The sequence below is a fragment of the Manis javanica genome, chromosome 4 (assembly GCF_040802235.1).
Source record: "Manis javanica isolate MJ-LG chromosome 4, MJ_LKY, whole genome shotgun sequence".
Classification (NCBI taxonomy): Eukaryota; Metazoa; Chordata; class Mammalia; order Pholidota; family Manidae; genus Manis; species Manis javanica.
The window spans coordinates 27,412,739-27,425,975 of NC_133159.1; the positions used below are offsets into that span (position 1 = coordinate 27,412,739).

The following is a 13,237-nucleotide window of genomic DNA, read 5'->3' on the forward strand; positions in this document are numbered from 1 at the left end:
GGGAAGATGTAAGCACCAATAATTAAAGAGTAGTAAACAGGAAGATAACGAGATTTGACTTAGGGAAATATGTTGAACTCAGCTTTAGATATATTCCATTAGAGATTCTTGCAGTTCATTGAGCAATACTATGCACTGTTAGAACACTGACTAAGAATATACTTGAATATTGTGTATTCAAAGCAGAACTTTTTTTTATCTCCATGATGTTTTAGCCCTACTATTTCAATCTCCTCCACTATTTTAATCCTTAGAGTGGTTTGATTTGGTTGCCAGAATTTGGTAAGCTTAAAATTGCACCAGTTTATTGGTGAGTAGAAAAATGACAAAATAGTCAAAACATCATGACAAATTTGATGTGTAAAATTTCACTTAAGAAACTGGAATTGATAATGCTCACAAAAAAATTTTTTTAATGGCAGAAAAATTTCAAATATGCTTTGTATGCAAAAACTCATCTGAGTCAAATTTTTATTGTAAACTTTTCCTCTAAAAAAGCCTTAATCTTTACTTAAGTAGTTTTAGCAAAGTTTGAAAAGGGGGGAAAATAATAACTTCGAGAATGTACAAAATTGCTGGTTATCAAGTCAGCTGAATTATTTTGTTTCAGAAAATACTTTTGTTCTTTCCCTCTTGCCTACCTACTTGCCTGTGCTATAATTAAGTCTTTTCTTTTTTCATCCTTTTAAACGTATTGTAAATATATTACCAGTATTTTGTGGGTATATTCTCATTATAACATATTTAGATTGCTTAAACAAAATAAAAAATCATTCTCTCTACTTGTCTGTCCAGAGGTAACCACTGTATCTATTTGGTACATATCCTTCTATATGTCTTTCCACTGCTTATACAAATAACATGTATAAAAATAAATATTGATTTGTGAATGTTTGGTATTATTCTATATAATTTTTTAAGTGTAAAAGTACTGAATATCTTTCCATGTAAATATATATGTGATAAAAATGTTTGCTGGATAAACACAGAGGTTTCAAAATATCCTTACTGGCTAGATACTACTGCAGGCATGGAGTGGAGAGGTAGGATGGGGGACAGAGGTGCAAAGTACAAGTGTTTTTATTGCTCTCAAGAATCTCACAGTCTGGTAGCAGCAAAGTATATAATAATTATAATACAGTGGAATAAGTGTTCTAATAGATACATGTACTAGGTGCTGTTTGAGCACAGAGAAAAGAGCATGAAACTCTGAAAAAAAGAGGTGAATGTGACAGGTAATGTTTAGAGATGCTGAAAGAGATTAGAGGTCAGTTTCTAAGAATAATATTTTGCAGATCTACTGTAACCCAGAAAGATTAAGTAATTCACTGGATTCATTCTCTGTCTTTTGTGAAATTCATATTGTCTCTTGCCAGAAATCAGTCTTTCTGGTATTCTAAGCTATGGTTCTGGAAGCTGTACCTTTACCGTGTACAGTTATCTTTTAGAATGTGACAGCTTTAAATAATATAAGAAACAAGTTAAAATTCTTGTATTTCATCATGCACAGGATTACATGAATATATTTTCCCCTTTTTTTAGGGAGGTGGTTGACTCTATGGTTCAGCATTTTAAAGTAACTATATTTGGAGACCGTAGACCAGTTTATGATGGAAAAAGAAGCCTTTACACAGCCAATCCACTTCCTGTGGCGACTACTGGAGTAAGATATGCATTCTTTATTGGAAAGCTGTACTTTGGCAATGTCTCCTTTCTAATGCACTCAATACTATTTTATTTTATTAGTCTGTATATGTAAGTGTGTATCATTTGTCTTTTTTAACTTCTTATTTTGAAATAATTTCGGACATAAAAAAGTTATAAGAATTGTGCAGACTTCACATATCCTTTTTACCCAGATTCACCAGTATTCTTCATGTTTGTGACATTTGTTTTATCATTCTAACATACAAGTAAGCATGTATGTGTATCTCTCTCTATAGCGTATCTATAGGCTATAGAGAGAAAACAAAAAAAAGAAAATTTTTTTCCTGAACCACTTAAGAGTAAGCTGCTTACATCATGTCCTTTAATATGTATTTCCTAAGAACAAGGATAAAAACTACACTTAACAACTTCACTAAATTTTACATCAAAATGGTGCTTTTATCTAATCAACAATCCATATTCCAGTTTTGTCATTTGTTCCAATAATGTCCTTTAATCTTTTTTTGCCTTAGTACAGAATCCAGTCCAGATTTGTGATTGTATTTAGATATCATTTCTTTTTAGTCTTCTTTATTCTGGAACAATTTCCCAGCCATTTTTTTTTTCATGACATTAACATGATTGAAGATTACAGGAAAGTTATTTTGTAGCTATCCCTCAGTCCGGGCTTCTCTGATGTTTCCTCTTGATTAAATTCCTATTAAGCATTTTTGGCAAGAATATTAGTGTCTTCTTTCCTTATCAGTGCATCATATCAAGAGGCACATAATATATGCTTGTTCCATTAACAGTGATGCTAATTTTGATCACAGTTTAAATTGGTATCTGCCACATTTCTCCTGTCAAGTCACTCTTTTTTCTTCACTCTTGTGGGGACATATTTTTCTTTAGAATTGTGATAAAATACACATAACATAAAATTTGCCATCTGAGCCATTTTTCAGGTACCGTTCAGTGGCATTAAGTGCATTCACAACCATTACTAACATCCACCTCCATAACTCTTTTTATCTTGTAAAACTGAAACTCGGTACCCATTCTCCCCTTTTCCTTATTCCCTGGCAACCACCATCTACTTTCTCTCTCTGTGAATTGGACTACTTTCAGTACCTCTTGTAAGTGGAATCATACAGTACTTACCTTTTTTGTGACTGGCTTATTTCACTTACCATAATGTCCTTAAGATTCTTCCATGTTGTTGCATGTGTCAGAATATCCTTCCTTTTTAAGGCTGAATAATATTCCATTGTATGGATATACCAAATTTTGTTTATTCATCTGTTGGTGGATACCTTTTGGCTATTGCAAATAATGCTGTTATGAACATGGGTGTACAAATATCTGTTTTAGTTCCTGTTTTCAGTTCTTGTGTATATACTAGAAGTGGAGTTGCTATATCGTATAATTGGTAATTTTATTTTTAATGTTTTGGGAAATCACCATACTGTTTTCCACAGGCGATTTTGCATTCCATCAACAGTGCACAAGGGTTCCAAATTCTCCTCAGCCTCATCAGTACTTGCTGTTTTCTGTTTTTTGATAGTAATCATCCTAATGAGTGTGAGGTGGTAACTCATTGTGATTTTGATTTACATTTTCCTAATGATTAGTGACATTGAACATTTTTCATGTGTTTATGGACCATTTGTCTGTCTTTGGTGAAATGTATTTTTTGAGTCCTTTGCCCACTTTTAAATTGGGTTGTTTCATTTTTGTTGTTGAGTTTTAGGAAATCACTGTACCTATCAGGTACATGATTTGGACATATTTTCTCACATTCCATAGGCTGCCATTTTACTTGAACATGTCCTTTGATGCACAGAAGTTTTTACTTTTGATGTAGAAGATAATTTTAAGAATTTTGTTTCTCATTAGATTTTTTACTAATTGATGACTCTTGCATAGAAAGATTATTACTGTGTACTAATGTTGATTTTTCTAATTCTGTCATTCTTTCTACATTTATTAGTTGGTATTTTATTGTAAGGGAGAGCATTTTCTCTTCCCCTATTTATTTGACTTCCCAGATTGTCCCGGATTTAACCAGTGGGAGCCCTTTTTAGCTGATTCCTGTGTCCTTTGACATTACACACATTTTTTTTCCTTAGTACTTCCTTACTTTCTGGCACAAGATGCACAATAACATTATCACTCATCTTATGTTTTCCCTGCTGTAGCTCTGCAGCTGGCCTTTCTCAAAGGAACAATGGCTTCTTTTAGTGGGGGAATGTAATTTAGAAACCAGAATCCGAGTACTGGATGTGCTCATTGCTACTGGGGTATATGGAGGTAGGAAATATGTATACATAAATTGTAATAATATTACATGTCATATGGTAAACCTGACATGTATTCAAGTGCCACTTGCTGTATACAATATACAGTATGTATATTGGAAATCCTGAGTTCGAACTGATTCTTCTACTTACTTTCTGTCCCTACAGGACTTTTCCTTTAGTCCCCATATTGCATGTTTGTATATTCTTCTTTGAACCCCTGCTCCCCATACATCAACATTTTTATTCATTTGTTCAATCTAACAATACATATAAAATAGTTCCTAAATTACTATGTCATATCAATATAGGAAACAAACCTACTAATAAGAGTTTAAGTTTTTATTTTGTATGCAGTTTTCCTAACTCACCTCTCTTCCCCCCAGTTGAGAATATAAAAGTCATATACTCTGTTCAAGAGTCACTAGTATTAATATTTCCTTTCTTTCAGTGTGGTTATGTAATTCATTTGAAATGTGTTTGGCTTCATTTGATTTTTTTTATACTGAGTTTTAGTTTTTTCCATTCTTGTTGATTTTATTTTTATTTTTAATTTTTTAATATATAGAACTTTATTTAACATGCTTCCAAGAGTCAAAACTACACTGAAAAATATACTCAGAAAGTAACCAATTTCTTTGTTTCTGGTTCATGCTTCCTGTGTTTCTTTTTGTAAAAATAAGCAGATGCATGAATATTTTCCTATTCTTCTTTTTCACACATAAGATGGCATACTATTTGTAATTTTCTGTACTTCACTTTTTTTTTACTTAACAATATTTCTTGGAAATTATCTATTGATTTAATGTTGAGATTGGTTTCTTCTTTTTTTGCTTTATTTTCTCTTAAATATTTTTATAAGTTAAACTTAAAAATAATTATATTTATCTTCCTAAGTTTTTACCAGTTGACTTTTCCCATCAACAGGTAGATTTAGATGTTACTTTACCAGGGGAAGGTGGAAAAGATCGACCTTTCAAGGTATCAATCAAATTTGTCTCTCGGGTGAGTTGGCACCTACTCCATGAAGTACTGACAGGACGGACCTTGCCTGAGCCCCTGGAATTAGACAAGCCAATCAGCACTAATCCTGTCCATGCTGTTGACGTGGTGCTACGACATCTGCCCTCCATGAAGTGGGTGCTTCTGGTTTTTCTTCCCATTTAGATTTTAAATGTGGTGGCTTTCCTCCCAAGAGTGAATTGTACAGTCCACCTTTTGTTAATCTTCAACTGTTGTTTATTTTGATTATTTCAGTTGAGAATAACACACATACAAGTTGACAGAAGTAGGTTAGAGAAAATTCTCTGACTTTTGAAAGTAAATATTCATCGGGTGTGGGAACCTCCCTGACTTGGGAAACAACTGTAAATGACTGCACATGTTTGGTCACACCCTATCGGCTGCAAAACACCCAGGTGCCCCAGGCTGAGACCTTTGTTGCCAGGTGGTTGGCAGGAGGCTCTGCTCTCCTCATCTTTCAATAAAGCTGTTGGTGTAACTCGAAAAAAAAAAGGAAAAGGAAAGAAAGATAGTAAATGCACATTATTAGCTTAGCTATTTTAATGGATACTTTTTCAAAAAAATGTCTAGCCCTTTCTCTTAGGAGCTTCAAATTTATGTAACTGATAAATTTTCAGACATATTCTTATAGTTTAATCGCCTTGTTTTAAAGGTAATGTTGTTTATACAATAGTATCAAATTATGTTGAACCTGATGCTTTTTAAATCACATCAGCACTTCATATATATATATGTGTGTATTTGTGTGTGTATGTTTATTGTCTTTTTAAAGAAAAGTATGTCTTGTAAACACAGAAATGGCTTTTTGATCAATAATTATTTACTCTTTAGCATTTTCTAAGGTTGGAACAGTTAACTTTAAAAAATCTATTTTAAGAAAGTATTTTAAATAAAACGTATTCAGACATTAGTTTTAAGAACCAAAATTTCAGTGAAGGATGCTGATGTTTTTCTTTCTTCTTTTCCCCCTCATTTAGAATGGCTGCTTTTTACTTTCACAGATTTGGAAAATGTTTTTTCATATGTTCCTAATGACAAGCATCATTATGCTGTATTAAGTGTATGTGTTCTAGACTCACCTATTCTGCAGATTTAAATACTTTTATGAGAAGGAGAGAATTGAACATGCCATTTTAATTTTGTAGATATACGCCTGTGGGGCGTTCCTTTTTCTCAGCTCCAGAAGGATATGACCACCCTCTGGGAGGGGGCAGGGAAGTATGGTTTGGATTCCATCAATCTGTTCGACCTGCCATGTGGAAAATGATGCTTAATATTGATGGTAAGAGAACTAAAACCATATTCTATATTGGGTAGTGAATTTCTGTATGGCCTCTGTGTAGGGGATGTATATAAATATATATATACATTTTATACATAATTTATATGTAATGATATGTGCTGGTTGTCTTGAAATAATATTTGGATATGAAGACAATCTATAAAAACCTTTATATTTTTGTTACATTTCATTTAGAAAGCCTTTACACAGTACTTTCGAAAGTACTTAGAAAGTACTTAGAATTTAAAGTTTAGTAGTAGCATGAAGTAAGCATGTTAAAGCAAATATAAAAGCTTTGACATGATCATCTGAGCAGTCTTCTATTATAACTCACTTTTGTCCTTTTAACTCTGTCAGTATTTCATTATAAAATATATGTTTTAAAGGAAAAGAAGTCTGTTAGTCATGGGGACCTCAGGCATTATACCCATTATACCTATTGCTGATGCTTAATGTGGTGCTAATTGTATTCTCATGTTCAGGTATGAATATTTTTAAATAGAAGTAGAGACAAGTATGATAAAGTACCACCTGTGTCCAAATTATCAGGATTTTTCTACCTTTCCTTAAACTATCTCTATTTACTCTTTATTGTAGTATTTTTAAATAAGATCTCAGCATGTTATTTTGTCCCTACTACTTTACTATATGCCTCTAAAAATAAGTTTTCTTACACAGTCATAATACCATTATCATATGTAAGAAATTTTAAATCATTTATTTGTAGCCTCCAATACCCTGTCCATTATCAGATTTTCCTGATTGTCTCAAATGTCTTTTTATAATTAGCTGGTTCTAATCAGGGTCCAGAGAAGATCCACACATCACATTTAGCTATTACTCCTTTTTTAAATGTAGTAATCCTATTTCCTTTCCACTTGTTTTATTTTGTTTTTCCCTTTTGTTCATTCTGTTGACTTGTTGCAGAAACTGTCACTTGTCCTGTGGAATATCCAAAAATTTAGTCTTTTGTCTTCTTGTGGTGTTTCTGACCTTGTACCTCTATCCCTTTTATTTCCCAAAAATGAAAGTTGTACCTAAAAGCTTGATTGAATTCTGGTTCAGAATAGTTCATAAGTGCTTCATACTATATTGTATTAGGAGACACACAGTATCTAGTGGTCCCAACTTTGGTGATAATAAGATTGATCAGTAGGTTCAGAAATCAGTAGGCCTGATCTCTCTATTTGTAAATTTCTCAACCTTTCAATAACTAACAACTCCATTCATTGATTATTATTACCCAAATTATTTTATGAGGGATCACTAATTGGTATGTTTTCTAATTCAGTTATTCCTTTTACATTAGATACAATTCTTATGTGGAATATTACAATGTCTTGTTGATAATTCCTTAGTTCTTTGATGCTTTTTTTGCTTTCTGGCACATCAGGATGTTCCAAGCTCATTGTGTTATTTCCTGCCCTGTATCTGGAATCAGCTATTTCTTCAAGGATCCCTGGATCTTTCCAGATCAGTAGTACATAGTTTCCTCATTATTTTCAGCTGCATCAACCATTGGAGGAATATGTCATTGGGGATATATTTCAGATGTCTCCTTGAGGTGTATACTAGGGCTGTTTTTAATTATTTGCCATTTTAGAACATCATTTCATATGTGTATATATATATATATATATATATATATAGACCTATCCTTAAGATGGATCCCAGGAGGTGAGATTGATGGGTCAAGGACAAATGTATTTGTAATTTTGGTCATTATTGCCACATTACCCTCCCTAGATGTTATAAGTATTGTGCATCAGTTAATGAGGCTGTCTCCTTACACCTTTGCCTCTGTAGGTGTCAAACTCTAGATTTTTGTAAATCAGATTTGCAAGAAATAGTTTCCTTATTTTGCATTTGGCCATCTTTTCATATATGCAAGGGCCACCTTACATCTTTTTTCATTGACTTTCTATCCTGTGCTCTTTTTTTTTTTTTCTGTTGGACTTTTGGTCTTTGCATTTACTGAGAGAACTTTCTAAAGGAGGTTAGCCCTTTGTTATATGAACTGCAGATAATATCCCTAGGTTGTTATATGTCTTCTGACTTTGGTTATGATCTTATTTTTGTTTTGTCTTTTTGCCATGTAGAAATTTATCTCTTTTTTGGTATGTTTGTGTATGTGTGTGTGTGTGTACATATACACACACAAACATTTACATGTATTGGTCAATCATTTATTTCATGACTTTTAATACATTATAATACTGGTCTCATTTTTCTCTTCAGGGTTTTCTAGGCCATTCTTATTTATTTTACCATATAAGCTTTAGAAACACCTTGTCTTGATCCTATGGGTATGGAAGGATGGGCTGTTAGTTTTATTGAGATCTAATTATATTTATAAATGAAGATAAATTGGCATCTTTTAAGATACTAAGTCTTTCTGTCCAAGAAAATACTGTACCTTTCCCCTTGTAAGATTGCTTTTGTTTCTTCAGGAGTATTTTAAAGTTTTCTTCATGTAAAATTTGCACATATGTTATTGTAACTCTTATATATTTTCTTCCCCTTTTTACTATTAAATGGTTTATAGATCCTAACTAGCTATTGTTTGTGTACATGAAGGCTTTTGATTTCTACATACTAACTTTTTTCTCTCTGCCTTTTGAATTCCATTATTATTTATAATAGTTTTATAAGTGATTTTCATGGAATTTCTAGGTTATAATATGTAATCATATATATCACTACAGATAGTGAAAGGTTTATCCCTCCCTTTAAAATTTAATTCTTTCTTATCAGATTATATTGACTAATTAGGACAATGTTAAGCAGTAGTGATTAGGGGGCATCCTCTTTTTAATCCTTATATAAGAAGGACTGCTTCTAATGTCTCTGCATTAAGTATGATGTATACATATATTTATGTATTATGTATAGAAACATCTCTTGATTCCTAGTTTATTAAGTACTTTTAATCAAGAATGGATGTTGAATTTTGTCAGGTTTCTTTTTAGCATCAATAGAGCTTGTGTTAATATGATATTTTTCTTCTTTTTAACAACCTTGAGCCAAACTTGAATTTCTGGGTTCCTTTAATGTTGTTCTGTGTTCTGTTTGCTAATACTTTACCTTTTTAATCAAAATGCAAAAGTAAGATTGATCTGATCTGCAGTCTTCTCTTTTTTTGTGCAGTCTTTTTCAAGGTGTGGCACTAGTGTTAAGTTTTATAAAACATTTGGAAGTTTTCTTTTTCCCAAAATGTACACTAGTTTTTAAATAGTATTAAAATTATCAGCTCTTTTACAATTTAGTAGAATTCCTTTGTAAAATGTTTATGGCCTGATGTGTTTTGATTTGTTTGGTGGATCTTTTAAAACTTCTTCCTTTTTTTTGTGAATATTAGTCTTGTTTAGGCTCTCTGGGTTCAGTTTTGGCAAGCTATAGCTTACTAGAAAATTATTTTATCTATGTTTATTTATATAGACTTTTACAAAGTAGTTTCTTATTTTTTTAAATTTTGTCTTATTTCTGTGGTTCCCCCTCATTTCTTATTTGTGTATTTGTGCTTTGTCCTTTTTTACTCTTGATTAGGAGAGGTGGTAACTTAATCAACTGGTTTATTTTTTTTTTCTCCCCCAGCAAAAGAGCTTTTGAAAGAAAAAAATCTTTTTTAGCTCTCTGGTTTTCTGTTTTCTGACTCCTAATTTTTATTTTTAGCTTTTTAAATTTTTCACTCCACTTTTCTTCAGTTAATTTAGTTGGTTTTCTAAATTTTTGAGCTATATTAGTAGTTCATGTACTTTCATTTTTTTCTTATTGATAAAAATATTTAAAACAATTTTCTCCTGATCAGTTTCAGCTATATTCTAAAGTTTCTAATGTGTGTATAGTACTTTTATTATTTTATTTTCTAGAAACACCAAAAACTTCATTTGTATTTCCCCTCTTAGTTAAATACTGTTTGAAAGACTTTAAATTTTCAAATTAAAGATTTTATTATTTTCTGACTTTGTTATAACTTTCTGTTTCATCTTATTAATTAGAGAATGTGGTTTTGTATTTCTGCTCTTAGAATTTGATGACGTATTTTGTATAGCTTAATACAGTCAATTTTTGTGAAAGTTATTTGAAAATAAGGTATGTTCAATTGAAGAGTAGAGTTAAATGAATATCCATGTGTGCTACCATTTTTATTAGGTTGTTCAGATCATTTCTTTCCTTATTTATTTTTATTTAATTATTCTCTCACACTGAAAGAAATAAATTTACATTTCCTACTATTACTGTATTTCTATTTCTATTCCTCCTTTTATCACCTGTAATTTCTGCTTTTCTAATGTTGCTGCTATATTATTGGGAGCACATATATATTCATTGTTTTCCTTATTGTGAATTGTACTCTTTATCAGTGATAAAGTGACTTTCTTTTTATACTTTGAGCCAAAAATCTACATTGTCTAATAAAAGGATTGTACTCCATGTTTTTGTGAGCCTTATCCTATCTATTAATTTTTCCTTTCCTTAAACTTTTCTATACTTTCTGAATCATAGATACATCTTGGCAATAGCATAGAATGGTTTTGGTTTGTGAGTCAGTCTAAAGCTTTTTTTCTGTTGATGAGTTAAGACAGATAAGGATGTAAATGTTTGGTCTTAATTGTGTCACATTATTTTATGTTGTATTTTCTGATTATACTCGACCCTTGAACAACACGATTTAAGCTATGGGAGTCTGCTTATATTTGAATTTTTTTCAATAAGTAACATTGGAAAATGTTTGGAGATTTATGGCAATTTGAAAAAGCATTTTCTTTTTCCTAACTTAATTTATTATAAGAATACAGTATATGATATATGTACAAAATATATTTTAATTGTCTATTTATGTTATTAGTAAGGCTTCCAGTAAACAATAGGCTATTTGTAGTTAAGTTTTCAGGGAGTTAAAAGTTATATGGAGTTATATGGGATTTTCAACTGCACCAGGAGATCAGAGGCCCTAACCCCTACATTGTGTTAAGGTCAGCTGTATATATGTCTTTGAAACTTTAAGTCGTCTGTTTCTGTGCTTTTTAAATACTGATTCTGATATTAGGAAGTTTTTTTTTTTTGCTACTAGCAGTTACCATCATGCTTAGACTTTTTTATAATCCTTATCTTTCTCTTTTTTTAAAGTGGGTTTTTTTTTCTTAATAGGTAACAGTTATATTAGCTTTATTCTTTTTCTTCCCTTCTTCCCTCTCCTTTATTAGCTAGTTTTAGCCACTACTTTTATAGCATTATTTTAGTGTTCTTTATAATTCTGCTTAAATTTATAGTGCTTGACTTTCAACTTTGACTCCTATCTCTTACTATAGGGTGCAATCAATGAGTTTATTTTACTTTTTATGTTTTCTACTCCTATCATTCATTTATTTGTATATATTACTATTCCTTCATTGTTAGAGTATAACGGTTGCATTCCATTCTTTCACCTAAATGTCCATTGTTTTCATCTTAAATATATAATTAAATGTATTGCTGCCAACTACCAGTTCTTTCACTGAAATTTTTCCTGTTATGTCTTGATTATAGTGTGTACTCAAGTTGTTTCTTCAAGAAGAGTTCATATGAATAAGAGCTAAGTTTTTGCATATCAGAAACCATTTATCTGTAGCCTTATTCCTGAAGGACTATTTGGCTAGACATAAAATTACTGACTCATACTTTCTTATGTATCTTAGAGGTATTTTCTGACATTGAATATTCAATAGAGAAGTATGATGTCAGCTTGATTTTCTTTTTCCTAGAAGAGATTTGCTTTTTTGGTCTGGTTCCCCAAATTTTTTTTTTTATAGTTACTTTACTAGATTTTTTCTCAATGTTGACCATTTGGAGGCAGTTTTATTTAAAACAAGTTTCCTTTGAAAATGTAGGTTCAAGCCCTTTTTTAAAATCCTATCATTTTATTTCCTTTTTAAAAATTTCTATCCTATTTGTTCCTTATTATGCCTTTTATGGTGTAATTTTTACCATTTGGTCATAATTTTTGATTTTTAAACATCTTTTCTTCCATTTCTTTCATGAGTTCTGCAACGCTTATTTTACTTCCTCCTGTTGACTAGCTGTCTTCCCTAAGTTCTTAAATTTTTGATCTGAGGTCTTTCTTGATAGCTGCATTATGAATTTTTGAATTCATGTTAAAAAATAGTGTTATAATTTTCACCTGCTTTGTGATATTTTCTGTTGAGTTTTCTTTGTCAATGGTATTATATTGCTTTTTTCTTTTTTTAAAAATAATATCTTGATATGGATACTTACCACTTTTTTTATTCGTATTTGAATGAGTTGAGTTTTCCCAAACCACCTGTTAGAAGAGAGTGGAGTGGGAAGGGAAGGTGGTACAGGACACTAGAAGCAAAGTAGTTTTCCTGGTTTCTCTCCTCAAGTCATCTGTCCTCTGTTGTCCTGATAGATTCTTTCTTCAAAATATAGCCGCGTCTCTTTTGCCTCCCACTAATTTACATGTTTAAGAGATATGAACTACCAGCCATAAGTTCCACCAAGCCCTTACTAAGTTTCTGCTACCAAGGGATACAGCTCATAAAGATCCCAACTCTAATATTAACAATTGTGAAGGGTATATAAAAGTTCTTTGTGCTATTCTTTTAACTTTTCTGTAAGCTTAAAATTACAGAAGAAAAGTACACACTTTGGTTTTAGAAGAGTAGTCATATCTGAGATCTGTCAATTCTAGATGCCCCCTCCACTCACTCTCATGACACTTTCTACACCTCCTTTCTCTGCTTCTTCTGAGATTCCCTCATTCAAACTCAATTCTTAACATTGTAATTGTCAGTGAGGATGGGACTCTCTCTGGCAGCGAAAATGTGCTATTCCTCTACTTGGCTTCTTTCATACTTCATATCATTCTCCCGTGCAGAGGTTCTACTAGTCCCAAGTACTTTGGGTCATATTTACTTATAATTTCGCATTTTCTGGTTTTTATTGTCTTCTAGGTTCACTGAATATGTAGAGGTTTTATATTTTTAAA

At 31.7% G+C, this 13,237-nt stretch overlaps 1 protein-coding gene across 2 annotated transcripts in view; it reads left to right on the top strand.

Annotated features, from left to right (window-relative positions):
- AGO3 (argonaute RISC catalytic component 3) overlaps positions 1 to 13,237 on the top strand; it is a 141,433-nt gene that overhangs the window by 36,733 nt on the left and 91,463 nt on the right. For both annotated transcript variants that reach the window (XM_037021309.2, XM_037021310.2), the window contains exons 3-5: positions 1,543 to 1,663; positions 4,872 to 5,080; positions 6,113 to 6,249. In XM_037021309.2, the coding sequence (XP_036877204.1) occupies positions 1,543 to 1,663; positions 4,872 to 5,080; positions 6,113 to 6,249 (467 nt within the window). The remainder of the gene's footprint in view (positions 1 to 1,542; positions 1,664 to 4,871; positions 5,081 to 6,112; positions 6,250 to 13,237) is intronic.